The following is a 16513-nucleotide window of genomic DNA, read 5'->3' on the forward strand; positions in this document are numbered from 1 at the left end:
TGCCTCTCTCTTCTCTATCTCTCTCTATATACCGTATATCTTCTATAAATCTCTAGCTTCTCTATCACTCGTATCTTCTCTCTCCCTGTTGGGTTCATCTCTGGTCAGCCAAAACCAAGGTCAATGTGCCTTCTTCTAAGGATAAGATAGACACCTCCAGACCGTTTAATTGTCTGCCCACAGTGCCGAGTAAACACCTTTGTCGTATAGTCGAACACATAGGCCTATTTGCCTTACAGTGGGAAAATCAGAAATTTGACAAATAATGAAATTCAAATTTCCATAGGTCTATATTTTATTACACAAACATAAACCATTTCAAAAGCTTATAGAATACCAAATAAAGTGGAGTAAATAGCCTCCTTAAATGTCAAAAAAGCATCCTGTAAAAAACAGCATCCACGCTCATGATTTTGTTGCTTAGGTTTGTTTAAGGTTGTAGGTGTTGTTGTTTGGGGGTCAAATCATTTTCACTCTTCTCAACACTGTGTGTGGGCCCATTTCATACAAATGTCAAACCACAAGGCATAGGCCTACATGTATTTCCTCTTGCCCACTAAGATGTTTAAAATGAATAGGCCTATTCGTAAATATCCATGATGATTATTCTTAGTTAGCTGTTCAGGGACAATTTGGAAGGATACGTCTACCAGGCTATGGGGAAGGAACAATGATGAAAGACATTGAGCTACTCTGCTTTAATGTTAAAGGCCCAGTGCGGTGGTTTTTATCTCAATGTCAAATGTATGTTTATTGGTCGGATACACAGTTTAGCAGGTGTTACTGCAGGTGTAGCAAAATGCTTATAGTACTAGTGTCACACCCTGAACTGTTTCATCTGTCTTTGTGATTGTCTCCACCCCCCTCCAGGTGTCGCCCATCTTCCCCATTATCCCCTGTGTATTTTTACCTGTAATTCTCTGTTTGTCTGTTGCCAGTTTGTCTTGTTTGTCAAGTCAACCAGCGTTTGTTTCTCAGCTCCTGCTTTTTCCCAGTCTCGCTTTTCGCGCCCTCCTGGTTTTGACTCTTGCCTGTCCTGACTCCGAGCCCGCCTGCCTGACCCTGCTTACCCTGACCCTGAGCCTGCCTGCCATCCGGTACCATTGCCTCACCTCTGGTTACTGAACCCTGCCTGCCTTGACCTGTCCATTGCTTGCCCCTATTGGATTATTAAACTATTGTTTATTCGATGAGGTCTACATCTGGGTTTTACCTTCATACCTGATAACTAGCTCCTAACAATGCAGTAAGATGTCAGACAAGTACACAAAAAAAAAACAAGAAAACAAGAAATCAAGAACGGCGGGTCAAATCTAATTAACAACACAAATAGCACTGTAGCAGTAATCAAAATGCAATCTATACTGTACATATGCACACCGGAATAATTTACACAAGATATACTAAGAATGATATGTTTAGATAAGTAAGCTTTGTCAAGAATCCAGTATATACAATTGAAGTCGGAAGTTTACCTACACTTTGGTTGGAGTCATTAAAACTAGTTTTTCAACCACTCCACAAATTTCTTGTTAACAAACTATAATTTTGTCAAGTTGGTTAGGACATCTACTTTGTGCATGACACAAGTCATTTTTACAACAATTGATACAGATAGATTATTTCACTTATAATTCACAATTGCAGTGGGTCAGAAGTTGACATACACTAAGTTGACTGTGCCTTTAAACAGCTTGGAAAATTCCAGAAAATGATGTCATGGCTTTAGAAGCTTCTGATAGGCTAATTGACATCATTTGAGTCAATTGCAGGTGTACCTGTGGATGTATTTCAAGACCTACATTCAAACTCAGTGCCTCTTTGCTTAACATAATTGGAAAATCAAAAGAAATCAGCCAAGACATCAGAAAATAAAATGGTAGACCTCCAAGTCTGGTTCATCCTTGGGAGCAATTTACAAATACCTGAAGGTACCACGTTCATCTGTACAAACAATAGTACGCAAGTATAAACACCATGGGACCACGCAGCCCTCATACCGCTCAGGAAGGAGACGTGTTCTTTCTCCTAGAGAAGAACATACTTTGGTGCGAAAAGTGCTAATCAATCCAAGAACAACAGCAAAGGACCTTGTGAAGACGCTGGAGGAAACAGGTACAGTAAAACAAGTCCTATATCGACATAACCTGAAAGGCCGCTCAGCAAGGAAGAAGCCACTGCTCCAAAACCGCCATAAAAAAAGCCAGACTACGGTTTGCAACTGCACATGGGAACAAATATCATACTTTTTGGAGAAATGTCCTCTGGTCTGATGAAACAAAAATATAACTGTTTGGCCATAATGACCATCGTTATGTTTGGAGGAAAAATGGGCTGAAGAACACCATCCCACTGTGAAGCACGGGGTGGCAGCATCGTGTTGTGGGGGTGCTTTGCTGCAGGAGGGACTGGTGCACTTCACAAAATAGATGGCATCATGAGGTAGAAAAATTATATGGATATATTGAAGCAAAATCTCAAGACATCAGTCAGGAATTTAAAGATTGGTCGCAAATGGGTCTTCCAAATGGACAATGACCCCAAGCATACTTCCAAAGTTTTTCAAAATGTCTTAAGGACAACAAAGTCAAGGTATTGGAGTGGTCATCACAAAGCTCTGACCTCAATCCCATAGGAAATTTGTGGGCAGAACTGAAAAAGCATGTGTGAGCAAGGAGGCCTACAAACCTGACTCAAACCTTACACCAGCTCTGTCAGGAGGAATGGGCCAGAATTCACCTAACTTATTGTGGGAAGCTTGTGGTAGTTTGACCCAAATTAAACCATTTAAAGGCAATGCTACCTAATACTAATTGAGTGTATGTAAACTTCTGACCCACTGGGAATGTGATGAAAGAAATAAAAGCTGAAATAAATCATTCTCTCTACTATTATTCTGACATTTCACGTTCTTAAAATAAAGTGGTGATCTTAACTGACCTAAGACATGGAATTTTTACTAGGATTAAATGGCATGAATTGTGAAAAACTGAGTTTAAATGTATTCAACTAAGGTGTATGTAAACTAGCGACTTCAACTGTAAATATGTGGTGTGTGTGTATAAACAGTGTCACTGAAATACAATGTACAGTCGTAGAAATATTAGAATGAATTGTTGGTGATACAGTATTTAAATACACAGTGTGAAATGGCCCACTGGGCACACATTGGTTGAATCAATGTTGTTTTCACATCATTTCAATGAAGTTGCGTTGAACCAATGTGGAAAAGATGTTGAATTGATGTTTGTACCCAGTGGGGGAAGTGTCCAGGGGTTCAATCAAATCATTTCTGGGTAACAGTTAAGTAGCTTACTGTAATAATTTTCAAGGTCAAAAAGCAACAAAAATATTGCTTGGACTGTCTGGGAGTGGTCTGAGTGAGGGACCTAATTGGAGGGGCCTAATGGGAGGGATATGTGACCTGAAAACTAGATTTTATTGGCAGAGAGGTTTGGAACTCTCTGTTATTGGTCTATTAAACTATACCGCCTGGTGATGTCACCAGGCAAACCAAAAGTCCACCCATGAAATGCCTGCTAATTAGAAGGTCCTGTGTAAATTGAATTTTCAACCAGCAACTATCAGGAAATAACACTGATTAAAAAAATCACACTTTTACAGTGTTTCATTAGCTGTTGTACAATACAAAACAGGAAAACAGAATTTTGACTTCACTGGGCCTTCCAGGATACAAGTTAATTCTGTTTATTCTCTGGGGACAAAATGTCAAATAGAGGTGCTTATATGTGTCATTTTTCACTGCATGTGCAAGTGTGAAATGGAAATGTGTTTTTTGCAAATCCCAACTCCCCCTGAGAGTGGGGTCACAGCCAGGGGTCAGTCATTATTGATGTCAACCCTGGAACAATTAGGCTTAACAATTAGGCCTCATTGCTCAAGGGCACATCAGCAGATTTTACACCAAGATGGCTCGGGGATTCAAACCAGTGACCTTTTTGATTACTGGCCCAATGCTCTTAACCACTAGACTACATGTGGCCCTTCATATGTATACAAATGTATAAAAGTTAGAAATATTAAATTATTTTTTTGCGAATGAAAAACTTGAATAGACTAAATAAAGTCAACTGATAGTCCACATCACGTCCTCATTCAGTGAGTCCATCTCAATTTGTCTAAAGTGGATTCCTGTCCTTGTCCTCACTCCTTCCTCTTTACAAATCTGGGAATAGCAATATGTCGTCTACCAAGCAGGAACGAGCTTAAACTGCACCGTTATTTAATGAAGTTGGTTTCAGATGAAGGAAAACAGACAGGAGATGAAGCTGCTTTAGATCATTGTCCCTTAGCCACCAGCAGCTGGATGTTAACATCTTGTGGCTAAAAATAATATTAAACTCAAAAGCAATGCGTTTACACAGGCAGCCCAAATCTGATCTTTTTCCACTAATTGGTCTTTTGACCAATCACATCAGATCTTTCACAGCAGACCTTTTCAGAGTTGATCTGATTGGTCAAAGGACCAGTTAATGACAAAAAAAGATCAGAAATGTGCTGCCTCTGTAAATGCAGCCAATGTAGCTGATGATAATAGTATGACTGGGCTCTTGAGTGGCGCAGCTATAAGGCACTGCATCTCAGTGCTAGAGGTGTCACTACAGACACCCTGGTTTGATTCCAGGCTGTATCACAACAGGCAGTGATTGGGAGTCCCATAGGGCAGCGCATAATTGAAATTGATTGTCTTGGATGCAACTCCACCTGTGTAAAGTCTTTGAAAGCATATCGTTTACGGTGTTCATGTAGTAGGCCTAGGCCTTGTATAGACTCATTGAAACGTTGTGAATGCCTTATCTTGATAGGCTAAGGAAGAAACCAGTGCATTCATATCCATTTCAGAAGCAACCTATGGAAGTAGCCAAGATAGAATACTTTTTAAATTATATCCTTCCATTCCTTGGAGTAATCACTGATCCGACATGATTTGATGGTTAAGGCAGAGAAGGAATTATGTATTTAAATTATTCAAACAGGCCCTGCCAGTCATAAATAAAACAAAAATTGGTCGGTTTGGCCTAAAGTACATAGATTAATGTTTACACCCTTAGTTGGTAGCGGGCAACTTAGTAGGCTACTCATGGAGTGAAAAGCTTGTCCTAATTAAGGGGGCTTATTTTACTGTTACACCGGAACAACCTCGGTTCTGATTTACCGCAACACCAAGACCTTTTCCGGTCTCTTTCCACAACACCCACAGTAAGAAAATGGTGAGTGATGAAATTTTTCAGAGATGGATCTTACAACATCTATTTATTTATTATTTTTCCAGAAATCGTAGTAGTTTATGACATATAATCAATGGTAATGGGTTCTCATTTATATTGTTTTTGGTGAAACGTTAGATGGTGTAGAAAAACCGGTAAACAACTTGGCTAACTAGTTAACTAACGTTATACAGCAATGGAGGCATTGGTTTATTTTTGTGTATGTTTTGGGGTTAGCTAGCTAGTTGGCTCAAGGTAAATAAGCCATTCTACAAACCACAACATCCCCGCCTTTCTTTGTGTAGCTAATTACCTCTAATCAACTAGTTATGAGTTGTTTTGGTGAAATGTTGCTAGTTGGAAGTGTTAGTCTATTATGCCACTTTTCTAGCTAGCTAACGTTACCGCTAGCTAGCGAAGTTACCAGGAAGTTGGATAGAAATGTTAGTAGTGCAGCTTAATTACCTAAGCATGAAATCAGATGTACAACAAATAACTAATTATCTCCTATGAATTATCCATGGGCCATTGTCTTGTCAATGATGTTTTCAATACAAATGTCTGAACATATGAATTTCAGTGATTCTTACTTATTGACTGAGACAAGATCCCAACCTCTCCATGCATTTACACCAAATGGCAATGATCTATTTGGCAACATTTTGGTCCTTGTGTGTTTCAGACGAAGGGGACATCGTCCTTCGGAAAGCGGCGTAACAAGACTCATTCTCTATGCCGTCGCTGCGGTTCCAAGGCTTACCATCTGCAGAAGTCGTCCTGCGGGAAGTGTGGCTACCCCGAGAAGCGCAAGAGAAGTTGTAAATGCCCATGCCATTCCTTGAGATTGATAATTCAGATTATCCATTAATTGAAACTGCTGTATTGTAGTGATGGGATGTTCTGTACTTTTTACAGACTCCAGATCTTTTCAACTCGTTCAGGCAAAAGGACACATCTCATTTCGTTCATTTGATTCAGAAAGGCCCAGAGCACGCAGGACCCCTGACTGCGAACAATGAACTAAAAACTCGAAAGAATCATGATTCTACACACCTCTCGTTCTCCATAGGGGCTATTTGTAGCTGTCATTTGTGACTGAGACTTATAAAACTGTGCTTTGAGGCTAATAATACACATACGATTACTTATTGATAGCTTTGAAACAAGGTCTAGTTGCGTCCGGACTAGATTGTGAACAGCTTTTGGCGGAAGGCCTTTGGCTTGACAGGGAGATTAGCACAATATTGTTTGCGAACTGCAGCCCCCCTCCCAAACGATTCATTCTCATGTTAAAGTGTTGAGCAGAGGCATGTTCTGGTTTTACAAAGCTGTGTCATCTAACATTCAATAACCAATTAATAGCATTCATTCTTTCACCATGCAATCAATTATCAGTTCTACACATGCGTTTTTCTTTATGCATGATCTATTTTTCCATGAGCACATGATACAGTTTGTCTCCTGAGCCGGAGAGGCGAGTATTAATCCTGTCAGTAAAGTCGTTCAAAAAGAATGAATGGTTTACGAACGGCACATCACTACTATATTATCACCAAGATGTCACAGACCTGTGGGTATTCTGTCTCAATATTGAATACCTAGGTTTGTTGGTGCATTGTCTTTCACTTTGTTTGCTTTACTGCTTGGCTTGTTGACTTGTTTTTGAATGTTTGACAGTGCCGCATGAGTCAGTTCATATTTATTACCCAGTGTCTTGTCAATGATGTTTTCAATACAAATGTCTGAACATATGAATTTCAGTGATTCTTACTTTGTGACTGAGACAAGACCCCTAACTCTCCATGCATGCACATAGGATGACAAATTAGGCAAAGATTTTTTTGTTTGCAGAGCGCACAACCTAGTCTACACTTGTGAGGGAAAAGTTTTGGTTTATCTCATTCCATTTACGATTGTCAATTTATTCATTGTCTTTTGTTTTAGAGCACTCCTTGAGTAAGGACACAAACCTGATTACGCATAGAACTAGGCCTAGGCTACCTGACCGGCGGGCAAACGTAAGCTTATAAATGTTGGGGCTGTTGGGGCATTTGTTAGGGCTGACCCCAATTGGTCAATTGTTTGGTCATTAGGCTGTTGATCGACCAATATTTTTTTTGTCAAGTGGGTGTGTGTGTTTATTTATTTGCACCCAGCTCCGTGAACTAATACATTGCGGAAGCCTAGACTAAAAGCCAATTTAGACTTGATCTGAAAATGTGGTCAGAGGCTGGAGGGTGTGATGCAAAAGTGAAGCCTCCATAGGCATGCAGAGGCCAAATTGAGCTCTTCTACCACATAGCCATGCTCCTCCCAAATGTTCCCCTTTCTCAGTGTTTGAGTGGTCACATTATTTGAAGAGTGCACAACCTATGATGCAATGCAACAAGTTTTGATTTATTTCATTACATTTACGAGTTTTGACAATTTAGCCATTGTCTTTTGTTTGGAGGCTGTCAATGTTGAGTAAGGACGCGCACGCATAGAAGTAGGCTTATAGGCTACCTGGCCTGCGTGCAAATGCAGGCATATAACTGCACATTTGGAGGATCTGTAAGTATTTCTGATTGGCTTAACACACCACCACTAATGGTCTGGAGAGCTTCCCAAAGTAACGTTTGCTTCACCTCAAACAGTAAGCAAACAAAGTGTTTTTACATCCATTGAGAATTACAATAGTTCCTCAATATGTTTGAAAAATCTTTCCAGCTTACCACTCTGTGTGAAATCGAAAAATGTCATGTTCTGATCCAGTGGAAATGTCATACTTCTTATCAATGCTGGACTTGGACAGAAATAGGTTCCGGTACTCATTTTGGGTGCTGGCACTGTTTTATATTTAGGTGCAGGAGCTCCACAATACCTTTGAGCTAATATTCAATACGATGAACAGGAGCTCAAGCAGTAGAACATTTGAGGTGCCGGTACTCTGCTCCTGTGAGCTCCTGCCCAAGTCAGCACTGCTTCTTATCCCTTGTGCAAATAGCCTGAAACTCTGAGGGCCCAGAATATTTTATACAATGTTGAAAGTTCGCTAGTGCAAGCTTTGGGTTAACTTAATAGTTAAACTCAGCAAAAAAAGAAACGTCCCCTCACTGTTAACTGCGTTTATTTTCAGCAAACTTAACGTGTAAATATTTGTACGAACATAAGAGTCAACAACTGAGAAATAAACTGAACAAGTTCCACAGACATGTGACTAATAGAAATGGAATAATGTGTCCCTGAACAAAGGTGGGAGGTGGGGGGGGTGTCAAAATCAAAAGTAACAGTCAGTATCTGGTGTGGCCACCAGCTGCATTAAGTACTGCAGTTCATCTCCTCATGGACTGCACCAGATTTACTAGTTCTTGCTCTGAGATGTTACCCCACTCTTCCACCAAGCACCTGCAAATTCCTGGACATTTCTGTGGGGAATGGCCCTAGCACTCACCCTCTAATCCAACAGGTCCCAGACGTGCCCAATGGGATTGAGATCCGGGCTCATTGCTGGCCATGGCAGAACACTGACATTCCTGTCTAGCAGGAATTCATGCACAGAACGAGCAGTATGGCTGGTGGCATTGTTATGCTGGAGGGTCATGTTAGGATGAGCCTGCAGGAAGAGTACCACATGAGGGAGGAGGATGTCTTCCCTGTAACGCACAGTGTTGAGATTGCCTGCAATGACAACAAGCTCAGTCCGATGATGCTGTGACACACCGCCCCAGACCATGACGGACCCTCCACCTCCAATCAATCCTGTTCCAGAGTACAAGCCTCGACTATCATTCAACTATAAATGCGAATCCGACCATCGCGAGAGAGAACCGCGACTTGTCAGTGAAGAGCACTTTTTGCCAGTCCTGTCTGGTCCAGCGACGGTGGGTTTGTACCCATAGGCGACGTTGTTGCCGGTGATGTCTGGTGAGGACCTGCCTTACAACAGGCCTACAAGCCCTCAGTCCAGCCTCTCTCAGCCTATTGCACACAGTCTGTGGATCAGCCAATCGTTCACATAACCAAATGCACCACGCGACTGAAGAGAGACGAGACTATCAATTTGCTAGTTACAGCATCAGCGAGCGCTCTGGAAAGACAGTGGGAGAGTGGAAAGATCAGTTTCGCATCCATAAGTTTGCCAGGTAACTGACAGCAGCGCGTCCCCTGAACGATAACGTAGAGGTGTAACTGAAAAACAACTGGCATTTGGAAAGTTTGAGGTGAGGGAGAAAGTGTGGTGGAACAAGTACTTAACCATGGTAACAGTATCTTGCTACCTGGATTGAATTATCCGTTAGCTAACCAGAGAAATGTTGACCAACGTTAGCCAATTTAACTGATCAAATAATTGAGTTTATGGTGTGAAAATTAGCTGGCTAATACAGTCAGACAGCTAACGCTAGCTAGCTAACGTTAACATCAGATGAGCTAACGTTAGTAATCTTACCCATTCGCTATAATATTAACTGGTAACGTTATAACTTGAACGGCAAGGAGTCGCATAACGCGTTAGTTGCTTACTGGACCCTGGCAATCTGTGTGAAATGTTTAACTAGCTAACGAACTATCTGTGAACCAATGTTTTCCCTCTACAGTATGTGGTAAAAAATGTTTTAACAAGTGTAGCTGGACATGGCTTAACCTGTCTGGTACAGACAACAGCCAGTGAAATTACAGGTCGCCAAATTCAAAACAGAAATCCCATAATTAAAATTCCTCAAACATACAAATATTATACACCATTTTAAAGATACACTTCTTGTAAATCCAGCCATAGTGTCCTATTTCAAATAGGCTTTACGGCGAAAGCACACCAAACGATTATGTTAGGTCAGCACCTAGTCACAGAAACCCATACAGCCATTTTCCAATCAAGGAGAGTGTCACAAAAGTCAGAAATAGCATTAACATTAATCACTTACCATTGATGATCTTCATCTGTTGGCACTTCCAGGTCTCTATGTTAGACAACAAATGTTTGTTTTGTTCGATAAAGTTAATCTTTATGTCCAAATACCTCCGTTTAGTTCAGAAATCCAAAGGCACAATGTGCGCTCTCAACACCAAGACGAAAGTCAAAAAAGTACAATAAAAGATAGTCGAAACATGTCAAACGATGTTGAAAAGCAATCCTCAGGTTGTTTTTGTCGTAAATAATATTTCAACCGGACAAAAGCTTCGTCAATGCTCCCGATCACGCGCTTGGTTCATGTCTGGAAATTTCCACTGTCCTCTCATTGAAAGCGGTGTCCCCCCCTCATTTTTCAGAGTAAAAAGCTAAAGACTGGTCACATGTAGAGGAAGCCATAGCGATTGTGAACTGGGTCCTAAGTCTTTGTATGGTGGATAGGCTTTCAATGGAAAAACAGCCTTTCAAAATAATAGTACTTCCTGGTTGGATTTTCCTCTGGTTTTTGCCTGCCATATCAGTTCTGTTATACTCAGACATTATTTTAACAGTTTTGGAAACTTTAGAGTGTTTTCTATCCAAATCTACTAATTATATGCATATCCTAGCTTATGGGCCTGAGTAGCAGGCAGTTTAATTTGGGCACTCTTTTCATCATATTCCAAATGCTGCCCCCTACCCTAGTGAAGTTTTAAGCTGGATGCCACTAGATGTGACAGGAACACCACACACTTTCCCTATTCTCACTTTTTCAATAGAGTGGATAAAAAGGGGTATGCGTGGTGTACTCTGCCTGAAAGAGATCAATTATGCCAACAAAAGGTATCATGCTCTGCTGGCACATTGAAGAACATATGTCCGCAGGCAGAAAGTGTCAAATGTAATAATGTGCAGTGTAGCCCAAATATATTGTTTTTCTTGTGTTGAACTTGACAGTAACACTGTCTTGGGTCAGTTAGGATCACCACTTTATTTTAAGAATATGAAATGTCAGGATAATAGAGAGAATGAATTCTTTCTTTCATCACATTCCCAGTGGGTCAGACATTTACATACACTCAATTAGTATTTGGTAGCATTGCTTTTAAATTGTTTAACTTGGGTCAAACGTTCCACAAGCTTCCCACAATAAGTTGGGTACATTTTGGCCCATTCATCCTGTAACTGTAGACCCCTTGTTCGCACATGGTTTTTTTTCAGTTTTCTATAGGATTCAGGTCAGGGCTTTGATGGCCACTCCAATACCTTGACTTTGTCTTTAAGCCATTTTGCCACAACTTTGGAAGTATGCTTGGGGTCATTGTCCATTTGGAAGACCCATTTGCGACCAAGCTTTAACTTCCTGACTGATGTCTTGAGATGTTGCTTCAATATCCATGTAATTTTCCATCCTCATATTTTATTTTATGAAGTGCACCAGTCCCTCCTGCAGCAAAGCACCCCCACAACATGATGCTGCCACCCCCGTGCTTCACGGTTGGGATGGTGTTCTTCTGCTTGCAAGCCTCCCCCTTTTTCCTCCAAACATAACGATGGTCATTATGGCCAAACAGTTTCATCAGACCAGTGGACATTTCTCCAAAAAGTACGACCTTTGTCCCCATGTGCAGTTGCAAACCGTAAACTGGCTTTTTTGGGGCGGTTTTGGAGCAGTGGCTTCTTCCTTGCTGAGCGATATAGAACTTGTTTTACTGTGGATATAGATACTTTTGTACCTGTTTCCTCCATCTTCACAAGGTCCTTTGCTGTTGTTCTTGGATTGATTAGCACTTTTCGCACCAAAGTATGTTCAACTCTAGGAGACAGAATGCGTCTCCATCCTGAGCAGTATGACGGATGCGTGGTCCCATGGTGTTTATATTAGCGTATTATTGTTTGTACAGATGAATGTGGTACGTGGTCAGGCATTTGGAAATTGCTCCCAAGGATGAACCAGATTTGTGGAGGTCTACAATTTTCTGAGGGCTCGGCTGATTTATTTTGATTTTCCCATGATGTCAAGCAAAGATGCACTGAGTTTGAAGGTAGACCTTGAAATACATCCTCAGGTACATCTCCAATTGACTCATGATGTCAATTAGCCTATCAGAAGCTTCTAATGCCATCACATAATTTTCTGGAATGTTTCAAGCTGTTTAAAAGCACAGTCAACTTAGTGTATATGTAAACTTCTGACCCACTGCAATTGTGATACAGTGAAATAATATGTCTGTAAACAATTGTTGGAAAAATGACTTGTCATGCACAAAGTAGATTTCCTAACCGACTTGCCAAAACTATAGTTAACAAGAAATTTGTGGTGTGATTGAAAAACGAGTTTTAATGACTCCAACCTAAATGTATGTAAACTTCCGACTTCAACTGTACATATGCAGTCCGAAAAAAAAAAAAAACTTGTGGCAGGTTAGTAGAATTAGGTTAAGGTTGGGAATAGGGTTAAGGTTTACTAAAATACTATAATTGTCTCTTACGTGACTAACACATATAGCTAAAACCAGGCCTGCCCTGAAGTCTTGGTTTCCATTAATGCAATGGTACTCTATTGTCAAGGATCTGCAAATTAAGGATATTTCGGGAATGTTTGCTGATGATAACCATTGCTCCTGCTTTGTGAGATTTCTTTCTGCAGTTTCTGTTTGACCTGTCGTCTCTTTCTGTAGACAACTGGAGCGCTAAGGCCAAGAGGAGGAACACCACTGGGACCGGCCACCTGAGACATCTGAGGGTCGTCTACCGCAGATTCAGGTTAGCACAGTGTAAAGCCAAGGTATACAGTCCTGCTGATTTTTGTCCTTGAAAAGCCAGGGTTGTCTGGTAGGGCACATAGCAAAATGTTTAGCATCTGAAAATGAAGTTCAGGTAGGGTGTTTTCTCCTGTTTCTTGCCCACTGAAGGTGGTGACCATTGGTGCATTCCAGCCAATCAGTAACATTAGTGCAAGGAAAAATGTAAACCTGCAGGATTGTGGGTCTCATGGGCCTGAGTTAATCAAATGTGAAGGACATGCAGGTCATTCTACAATGAGACTACATTTGTGGTGGTTGATGCTCTGCTGAAGTGTTGTCACGGTACCAGAATGTTTTACTTCGATACCAGGTTTAGTATCACCATACTCAATACCATGGCAAAAATATTTAGCTAGTCACAAAACAACCACTGGGCATCACATTTTTTTGCACAATATGTTGATAACTGGTAGAACAAATAAAATAACAAATAGAACCTCTTCTGTTCTATATTCAATTTCTTTCAAAAAATAAAACACCCTATTAAATAACAGAATAACTTACATTTTCCTTATGCAAAACCATATCTGAGCATACAAAACAATTTTACTGTTATGTCTAAACTGATTTCAAATGTAATTTGATACACGGTTAATTTGTTAATCTATAGCCATAATATCCGGTTGTTAATTATAGCTAAATAATTTAATGTAGTGTTTTGATAAGTTAATTTCTGAAGCTTCTTTATTGTAATAGTCTTCACACCATAGAAATACAGTGGATTTAACACAGCGTACTACGATTCCCAGATTGCATTTCGACTCCCCGGGTTGCTGGCTGGCAGTCTAAATATATTGCTATCATAGCTAAGTTAATGAGTGCAACTCAAATTACTTTTTGGTTATAATTCTATTATAACGCTTACATGAATGTCATGCTGAATATAAAGTGCCTTCAGAAAGTATTCAGGCCCCTTGACTTTTTCCACATTTTGTTATATTGCAGCCTTTTAAAATGGGTTAAATAAATAAAAAATCAGCAATCTACATACAATACCTAATAATGACATACTGAAAACAGGTTTACATTTTTTTTGCAAATGTATTAAAAATAAAAAAACAAAGGTATTCAGACCTTTTGCTATGATACTCTAAATTGAGCCCAGGAGCATCCTGTTTCTATTGATAATCCTTGATGTTTCTACAACTTGATTGGAGTCCACCTGTGGTAAATTTAATTCATTGCACATGATTTGGAAAGGCACAAACCTGTCTATATAAGGTCCCACAGTTGACTGTGCATGTCAGAGCTAAAACCGAGCCATGAGGTCGAAGGAATTGTCTGTGGAGCTCCGAGACAGGATTGTGTCGAGGAACAGATCTGGGTATGGGTACCAAAAAATGTCTGCCGTGTTGAGGGTCCCCAAGAACACTAGCCTCCTACATTCTTAAATGGAAGAAGTTTGGAGCAATCGGGGGAGACGGGCCTTTGTCAGGGAGGTGAGGTGGGGCGGCAGGGTAGCCTAGTAGTTAGAGCGTTGGACTAGTAACTGGAAGGTTGCAAGTTCAAACCCCCGAGCTGACAAGGTACAAATCTGTCGTTCTGCCCCTGAACAGGCAGTTAACCCACTGTTCTTAGGCCGTCATAGAAAATAAGAATTTGTTCTTAACTGACTTGCCTAGTTAAATAAAGGTAAAATAAATAAAAAGGTGACCAAGAGCCTGATGGTCACTCTGACAGAGCTCTGTAGTTCCTCTGTGGAGATGGGAGAACCTTCCAGAAGGACAACCAGCACTCCACCAATCAGGCCTTTATGGTAAAAGGCATGTGACAGCCCACTTGGATTTTGCCAAATGACACCTAAAGGGCTCTGACTATTATGCTATTTCTGTTTTTTGTCATTTATGTGCTATTTTTGTCATTATGGGTTATTGAGTGGAGGAAAAACTATTTAATATGAGCAAAGTATTCGTGGAGGTATGTTTTTCTTAAAAGCCATGCATTTTTCTCTCTCGCTTGCTTCTTAACCTCTCTAGGGTATGTGGGACGTTAGCGTCCCATCTGGCCAACATCCAGTGAGATTGCAGAGCGCCAAATTCAAATACAGAAAAGCTCCATTATAAAAAGTCAGAAAACAAAACATATTTTACATAGGTTTCAAGATTAACTTCTTGTTTATCCAACCACGATGTCAGATTTTTAAAATGCTTTTCGGCGATAGCATATGTAGCCCAGAACATACATAGCCCAGTTGACAAATTATTACAAACCGTAACCAGCCAAGCAGAAGGGTTACAAAACTCAGAAATAAAATTAATCCCTTACCTTTGATGACCTTTCATATGGTGGCACTCAGAAGACATGAATTTACTCAATAAATGTTCCTTTTGTTCGATAAAGTCTCTTTATATCCAAAAACCTCCGTTTTGTTTCCCGTTTTTTTTTCAGTAATCCACAGGCTCAAACGCAGACAAAAAAATCCAAATTGTATCCGTAAAGTAAATAGAAACATGTCAAATGATGTTTATATTCAATCCTCGGGTTGTTTTTAGCCTAAATGATCTATAATATTTCAACCGGATTGCGCATGAAAAAGCTCTGTGACACGTCAGGGTCCACACATTCAGACTGGTCTTATTCCCTCATTTATAAGAATACAAGCCTGAAAAAAAAACTGGTTTTCGCCTGCCAAATCAGTTTTGTTATACTCACAGACACTATGTTAACAGTTTTGGAAACTTAGTGTTTTCTATCCAAATCTACCAGTTACATGCATATCATATCTTCTGGGCCCGAGTAGCAGGCGGTTTAATTTGGGCGTGCTTTTCATCTAAAATTCCAAATGCTGCCCCCTATCCTAGAGAGTAGCTTGCACTTTGTCAGCTGCATGTGCAAGTAGCCTGGCTAGCTCACTACTGCCCCCTTGGACATTCAGACAAATTACTTGACATTGATCCTCTCAATCCTTATGACGTGAGACACATTTGAAAGATGTACCGAAAGTAACAAAGTCTAGTACCAAACCGTTTTTCATGTTCTAGTATTGAAAAAGTACAGAACTTTCAGTAGATCGTGCAACACTACTCTGCTATATGTGAATCATTCTTTGCTCCTGGTTGTGTAGCCCAATAAGCCACTATCAGCCTGTGCTCCGTTAAAGCTGTTGCTTGGAAATAATGCTAGCTGAAATTAGTTTGACACAAAATAAATGTCTGAACAAATTAGTTCAGGGATTCTAAATGTTTTACTGAGGCGAGCTTCACTCTGCCATCAGTTGTGAACTAGGTTCCATATAAAACAATTTATTATGCTATGTTTGCTTATTGCCATCTATTATTTAGTTTGTTCAGCAGTACTGTACATGCATCCAACAGACTTCCACAGGGCTGGGTACAAATATGGTAAAGACTCTTTGTGACTGAATGAAAAGTTGCCATATAGCGTAGGTGAGCAATAAGGTTACTATTTGAGTCTTGAAAAGTGCTTATTTCTGTATTTCAAGGTTGCAACTTGCTGAAAATTGTCCACAGTGTTCCTATCATCTAGTTTAAACACTTCTGCAGAATATTTTACTTACAGAGTGCATGAAACATGGTTTAGACCTTGTTTATGGAAAAGTGTTTATTTCTGTATTTCAAGGTTGCAACTTGCTGAAAACAGTCTACAAT

The 16513-nt window shown here is 40.2% G+C and overlaps 1 protein-coding gene and 2 non-coding genes across 4 annotated transcripts; all 3 read left to right on the forward strand.

Moving 5' to 3' along the window:
* Window positions 1-5152: 5152 nt before the first annotated feature.
* Window positions 5153-12923, forward strand: LOC112230920 (60S ribosomal protein L37). 2 transcript variants are annotated; one of them, XM_042311707.1, is made up of 3 exons: window positions 5153-5231; window positions 5911-6046; window positions 12780-12923. In XM_042311707.1, exons 1-3 carry the CDS (start codon window positions 5229-5231, stop codon window positions 12914-12916), a joined length of 276 nt encoding a protein of 91 aa, XP_042167641.1. In that variant the 5' UTR covers window positions 5153-5228; the 3' UTR covers window positions 12917-12923. The 2 variants fall into 2 exon arrangements, with proteins under 2 accessions (XP_042167641.1, XP_042167640.1); XM_042311706.1 differs by lacking the exon at window positions 5153-5231 and adding an exon at window positions 5251-5325.
* Window positions 5759-5837, forward strand: LOC112231524. Its single transcript, XR_002950483.1, has one exon. It is a non-coding gene; the product is annotated as a small nucleolar RNA SNORD72 (small nucleolar RNA).
* LOC112231525 lies at window positions 6940-7018 on the forward strand. Its single transcript, XR_002950484.1, has one exon. It is a non-coding gene; the product is annotated as a small nucleolar RNA SNORD72 (small nucleolar RNA).
* Window positions 12924-16513: the final 3590 nt, after the last annotated feature.

This window comes from Oncorhynchus tshawytscha, linkage group LG33 (genome assembly GCF_018296145.1).
Source record: "Oncorhynchus tshawytscha isolate Ot180627B linkage group LG33, Otsh_v2.0, whole genome shotgun sequence".
NCBI lineage: Eukaryota > Metazoa > Chordata > Actinopteri > Salmoniformes > Salmonidae > Oncorhynchus > Oncorhynchus tshawytscha.